Genomic DNA, 6,946 nt, shown 5'->3' with positions numbered 1-6,946 from the left:
CTAAACAATTGTTGTTGTTGTTGTTATGTGCCGTCGACTCGGCCCCAACTCATAGCGACCCCTCCTTGGGTTTCCAAGGCAGTATCACTACGGAAGTAGGATTGCCCAACCTTCCTTCCTCCGAGTGGCCGGTGGGTTTGAACCGGCAGCCTTGTGGTTGGCAGTCAAATGCCTTAGGCACTACGCCACCAGAACTCTGGTGGCTGGGAAAGCGCTGGCCAATTTGGAAACTGGCAGGGGCGGAGCTGTTCGACCCTCAGGAACGGCCCACGTGGTCTGACGTTTCTTCAAAAGATTTTTTTTTTTACTGTTTTATTTTATTCTGGGAAGTAACTTCTTGCCAGGGCCACAGCGGCGCTGGGCTGCAAGCCCTGCGAACTAAAGGCACAGGTTAGGGGCCACGGAGGAGCACGGACGGGAGGTCCCGGCGCCAAAGGCAGGAGCAGCGACAAGGTTTGTGGCTTCGGGAAATCGCGAAGCTGCCTCAGAGGTGGCCTCGCGCTGACGCAGTGCGCTCACGGGGCGGTCCCTCAGCCGGCGGGTTGTAGTTCCGGTTCCGTCGCGGAGACACGTGAAGGTCGGTGAGTTGGTGCGGAGTTGGTCTCGGCACGCGCGGCCGCGCTGGGATGGATTCCTCCTCGTCTTCCTCCGCGGCGGGTTTGGGCACTGTGGACCCGCAGTTGCAGCATTTCATCGAGGTGGAGACGCAGAAGCAGCGCTTTCAGCAGCTGGTGCACCAAATGACTGAACTTTGTTGGGTGAGGATCCTGGGGCTGGGATCTGGAGCCTGTGCTTACTTTCTCTCTGCCCTTACCCACGGGACCCGCTACAACGTCGGGGATTCGGGGAGGGGGAAGCCCCGGGAGGACCCCCTTGATTTCCTCCAGTTCCTTAAGCCGAGCCGGAAGAGGCAAGGGTGACTCCACTTCTCAGGTGACTGTCACTCCGGACCTCGGTCTTGTCAGTGCAAGAGTACTGGGAATCCAAGAAAACTGATGTCACTGTCCCACTCAACACTTTCAGACACCTCAAGTAGAAGCTGACTAGTGCTGGTCACCAAGACTGACCAGAGCTCCAAGTACTGGGATTTTAGTTTTAGAAGCCCAAGTTCAGGGAGTCAGTCAATCTGTTATTTGTGGACTCCTCGAGGTTTACCTTGATTACTCAGTTACTCTAACCCTCCCTCATGAGAAATGAGTGGCTGCAGCCCACTAACTATACCCATTGCCATCAAGTTGATTTTGACTCATAGCGACACTATAGAACAGAGTAGAAGTGCCCCATAGGGTTTCCAAGTTAACTATAAAAGTGGTGTAATCTCTCCCAACAGGCACGCTTATTTGCCTTTCTTATTGGATTGTTGTGTAACACCAAGCTGTTACAGGACTGAAGGTTGAGGAAGTGAGTGTGCCCCATGAGGGGACTTTGGCAAAAGGGTGGAGGGCATTTGCAGCTTGGGCTCAAAGTGTTCTGGCTGGCAAGGACAGTATATTGTCCACAGAATTCAGAGGCCAAGGATAACTTCCTTGGAATGGGAGGGTCTGAGGCATGTCTACCCAGCAGAGAATGAACGAAATTCATTTGTACTACTTGGCTTGAACTGTATACAATAGTCAGTTTCCATTATCCCCTTTTCCCATAAACTTACGGTATGGCTAGACCATGACCTTTAACAAATGCTTACTTAATTCTGGTCTACCTTGAACCAGAGTGCTTTGATTCCTTTAAAATCTGTCATTCTTGACTTTTGGTTCAGGAGGGGGTGTGGTTAAGGACTCCTTTAAGAACCTGGAAGCTATGGACCCTTGGGGAAAATTCATAGAATTCTGAAGATTCAAGAACCTTTGGCTTAAGTAGACAAGGTTACAGAATCTCAGATCTTAGATTATTTTTTTCTTCTGGTAAGTTTTAGGCTGTCTTACTGTAGTGGTAAGGAGCTCTGGTGGCGTAGTGCCTAAGGCACTTCACTACTAACCAGAAGGCTGGCGGTTCAAACCCACCAGCCATTCCTCGGAAGGAAGGTTGGGCAATCTACTTCCGTAGTGATACTGCCTTGGCAACCCAAGGAGGGGTCGCTATGAGTTGTGGCCGACTCGACGCCACTTAACAACAACAACTGTAGTGGTTTATCCTTTCACCCATTATTCTGCAGTGAACTTGAAGGCATTTAATGAGAGCAGAATTAGAGTTAGAAACAAATTCAGTGAAGGGCTACTTGTATTTTACCATGTTTCTGGCTTTTTAATAGCTCTACCATTTTCTGTCTAATGACTGTGGGCAAAGTATATCTATGCTACTGTCGGTTTCCCTCTTTGTAACATGAGGATTAATAATATGGTGAAACCTGTGGGAGCCAGAACTTGGAAGGGACTGCCTTGTTTTTCTGGGTCTCACAAGTTTTCCGTCTTTGACGGGGTGCAGCTTATCACTTTTCTGTTACTCTCTGTTAGTGGAAAATATTTGTGTTTTCCTTCTCTGTCAGATTTCTCCACTTACACAGGTTCTGGCTTTCATAGGAACTGTAGTATCTGTTCCTTAGGGTTGTTGTGAAAATCTAATGTGAGGCTGTAGGAAATTGCTGGACACATGGTCAGCTACCAAGTGTTAACATTATTAGCATCAGCTACTGTTTTGAGATGAAGGTTTTCTGTAATCAATAAATAACTGCCACTCCTTCACGTTTTCAAGTTCCCTTTGTGATTCTGTATCTTGTCCTGAGCAGGAGAAGTGCATGGACAAGCCTGGGCCAAAGTTGGACAGTCGGGCTGAGGCCTGTTTTGTGAACTGTGTTGAGCGCTTCATTGATACAAGCCAATTCATCTTGAATCGACTGGAACAGACCCAGAAATCCAAGCCAGTCTTCTCAGAAAGCCTTTCTGACTGATCTCAGCATTACCTCTTTGGAGAAGGAAGGTAGTTCAAGAAAGGAAGAGCTGTCGATGGGATGGTTGAAGAAAAGGCTATGGGGGGATTGGCTTCTGCCTTTTTGCACTTTGGGGACATCCTGTCTTCTGAGAATGAACAAAGACCAATTTTGTGTGTGTGTGTGGTTTGAGGGTCATATGTGTATTTGGTTGTGGTTTTTTTTTAAATGCTAATCTTGTGAAAATAAGTGGCAAAAGAATGGAAAACTCTACTGGATCCATATTATTGTATGTGGGACTGTGCTTTTCTCAAAGTCCCATTAACTGCTTCCTATAATTTGAGAGTGGTACTCCTTTCTATAATTTGAGAGTGGGACCACATCGGTAAAAATCTCATTTGTGTGGATTCATTTCAGATTTCTGGGAAGATGGGTATGCATATTTGTGTCAGAAAGGGTAAGCTATGGGAGGAGAGTAATTTGGTACTGGAACTGTAGGCTTCCTTACCTATTTTTTGAATATCAGTACTGGGGGGAAAATGTGTGGGACACTGAGACTGTACGCTTCAGTTTTGTAGATTATCTCCTAAAAGATGGTCACTGAAGGCAGTGCAGGCAGCCTGAGGGTCTAGAGGCCTTAGAGTTACAAAGTAATCAAGTCAGTGAACTAATTGTTACTACTAGACTGCCACAAGGAAGAAGTTAATTTTCCCTGTATTTCAGGGTACAACAAAATCAATGATAAAAAAAATTCAATGATGTGCATAAATGAGTCATAAAGATTTAGGCCAAAAACTAACAGAAGTCTCAGGTAGAGTGAGTGCATGCCTAATGTTAATCAGTATAGATTCCATTTACTGCTTTCTTTTGATCACCAAAATAAAAGCTACGAGATGTAACACTGTGATTGAGAAGGCTTTCTATTTTGATCTCACCTGCAACCCAGAGAGGTTTGGTGTGGGCTGTTTATAAGGCTAGAATTTAGTCATTCTTGGTACCTGGTCTGTGCAAGGTATAGCACAGTATCCCATGGCATCCCTGACCATTTTATGGGAAAAAAAAAAAAAAACCTTGAGATGAGATGGGGCGGGAAAGAACTCCATACTGACAATTAAGTCCCTGAGAGCAGGAAAGAGATATATTGACTGGATTCCCTTCCTCTTCAAATCCTCTGAAAATGGTTGAGTCAATTCTGACTCATAGTGACTCCTGTTGGGTTTCTAAGGCAGTAAATCTTTACAGAAGTCCATTGCCTCATCTTCCTTCCACGGAGCACCTGGTGGGTTTGAACCACCAACATTCTGGTTGGCAGTCAAATGCCTTAGGCACTGTGCCACCAGAACTCCTTCTTTAAATCCTTGTAAAGTGGAACCACATGTTCAGAGCCTGTAGTTCATGAAAGTTGGGGAAATAATACATTTTCAGAAGTCTCCAGCCCCTATTTAGCTTTTCCCCACATAAGCACTGCAGAGAAGTTTTTTAGATTGTGATAATGAAAACAATTCAACAAACATTGGAATGCTTACTTTGTGCCAGGCAATGGTTTTGGTGCCAGGGATTCAGTGGTACACAAAGTCCCTTGCCCTCCCCTCATTTTGTGAGGAGAATCAGGCAATAAACATGTAAATATGTCACTATTTTTTTTTTCCTAAGTGCTATGGGGGGAAAAAGTAAGGCTGTTTGGGAATGTGTGTGTGTGAGGTGGTTTTTTTTTTTTATGTAAGATGGTTAAAGGATACCTCCTTGGGAAGGTGGCATCTCAGCAGAAACCTGGAAGAACGAAGTGACCAAGCCATGTGAGTATCTAGGAGGACGTTTCAGGCAGAGGTAACAGCAAGTCCAAAGGCCCCAAGGTGGAGCTATAGGCCCTGTAGAGCAGCCAAAAGGTCATTCATTTTGGCTGGAGTAAAGTGAGTAGGGAGAATGGTAAGAAAGGAGGTCAGAGAAATGTGGTGGTAGTAACAAAAACAATGGCATTTTAAAGCCTAGAAATGAAGTTTTTGTTTGTTTTTATCTGGCACATACCTTGTATCTGTATGTCTTTGTTACATTTTTCCCCTGCATAATTTAATACACATGTAAAACTACAAATCATGAAAGAAGGTTCTTTAGTCTTTTCCTCTTTTTCTTTTCTTTCTGACTGATTTAACTTCCTTTCATATCAAAACATTCTCATTACATTTAGACACACACTTAAATGTCTGTTTTACAATATTTTTGCTTGCTGTACTAATATACACAATGAGAAACTGGGTCTATCACATTCATGCAATGTTTGAGCACCCAACATTTGCCCCCATCCTTGGGAGGTTATTAACTACCAGAATGACAATTGGGATTTTTGTTTGTTTTATTCAATCTCAAATTAGTTTTCAAAACCTAGATGGAAAGGTAGTACTGTCAGCCCTAATGGCATTAAAAATCCTCATTCCAATTCAAGGTAGAAAACTCAAGACTCAACTATAAACCAAAAGTTTTGTTGTAGGCCCTTTTCCTGAAATGAACTTAGAAGCCTAATATATAAAATAGAAAAGTGAAGCGGAGCTGCTCTAGTAGTCGGGGTATCTAGAGCCTTGCATGTGTTCTCTCCTTACACACCCACACTTGCCAGTGGTGCCAGAAGCACTTTGTTACAAGCTTTATGGTTTTACCTAGTATACTGTGAAAATAGGAATAAGACTATCCCTAACATCCCTGCCCTATACATAGAATGTTGGTGAGTAATATTAAATATACCATGGACTTTCAGAAGAATAAACAAGTCTCTTGGAAGAACTATAGCCAAAATGCCCCTTAGAAGTGAGGATGGTCGCTCATTGGTCATGTGATCAGGAAAGACCAGTCCCTGGAGAAGGACATCATGCTTGGTAAAGGAGAGGGTCAGTGGAAAAGGGGAAAACCCTCAATGGGATGGATTGACACGGGCTGCAACACAGCAACTACTGTGAGGATGGCACAGGACCAGACAGTTTCTTTCTGATTTACGTAGGGTCACTATGAATTGAAACTAAGTCAGTGGCATCTAATAATAGAAATAATGTCCTTGCCAATGAATTCAGAACCTAACAGCAATAGCAGATAAAAGGAAATCGAGAACTTCATATTTATTTATGATAATAAATCTTCACTGTTGTTATGTGCTGTTGAGTCGGACCCGACTCATAGCAACCCCTCCTTGGGTTTCCGAGGCAGTATCACTATGGAGGTAGATTGCCCCATCTTCCTTCCGAGGAGTGGATGGTGGGTTTGAACTGCCAGCCTTCTGGTTAGCAGTCAAGTGCCTTAGGCGCTAAGCTACCAGAGCTCCTATAAATCTTCATGTTGTTGTTGTTATGTGCCGTCGAGTCGGACCCGACTCATAGCGACCCCTCCTTGGGTTTCCGAGGCAGTATCACTACGGAAGTAGGTTGCCCCATCTTCCTTCCGAGGAGTGGCTGGTGGATTTGAACCGCCAGCCTTCATAACAAGGTTGAATTGGTAACGAGCCAGTAACCTCATACAGCTTTTGCATTGGATAATGGAAAGAAATTGATGGTCCTTTTTTAAAAACTAGTTTTCCTAATTAATATCTTAATAAAAAAAATCTTGGCCTAGTGAGTATTCCAAAGACTACATAATAAGGGCATCTCTTAAGACATTTCATACTCTCCTTTAGCATTATTATTATTTTTGGCATCTTCTGGATTCAAAAGATGGAGAAAGATATGGTGTACTTCACTATGCTTTTTTTTAGTTTTTTATTTTAAATTGTGCTTTGGGTGCTAATTTACAAAGCACACTTTGTTTTACATCCAACAGTTCATGCACATCTGATTTCATGCTCTGATTACCGTCCCCAACTATAAAAAAAATCCCCCCCCACGACCACCCCTTCCCTGTGTCCTTCTTATCTATGCATTCCTGTCTGTCCAGATTTCCCTCTTTGTGAATGCTGCCCCTCTGGTGTCTCATGGCTGATTGCTCCAATAGGTGATCTCCCTAGAGTAGGTGGGTGCATTTCCCTTGGGTTGGTTTTCTGTAGCAAGTCTGTCTTGGAAGAACTATAGCCAAAATATGGCAAAAGATGGTATACTTCACTTTAAA

At 43.9% G+C, this 6,946-nt stretch overlaps 1 protein-coding gene across 1 annotated transcript; it reads left to right on the top strand.

The window, feature by feature from the left end:
* The first annotated feature begins 626 nt into the window (after positions 1-626).
* TIMM8A (translocase of inner mitochondrial membrane 8A) lies at positions 627-2,884 on the top strand. The gene is made up of 2 exons (XM_007952182.2): positions 627-758; positions 2,723-2,884. The coding sequence occupies exons 1-2, from the start codon at positions 627-629 to the stop codon at positions 2,882-2,884; spliced, it is 294 nt and encodes a 97-aa protein (XP_007950373.1).
* Positions 2,885-6,946: the final 4,062 nt, after the last annotated feature.

Source organism: Orycteropus afer, unplaced genomic scaffold (assembly GCF_000298275.1).
Source record: "Orycteropus afer afer isolate SDZICR_OR568_19922 unplaced genomic scaffold, OryAfe1.0 scaffold00327, whole genome shotgun sequence".
Taxonomy (NCBI): domain Eukaryota; kingdom Metazoa; phylum Chordata; class Mammalia; order Tubulidentata; family Orycteropodidae; genus Orycteropus; species Orycteropus afer.
Note: the sequence above shows the minus strand (reverse complement) of the source record. Positions and strands in the feature narration are given on the sequence as shown.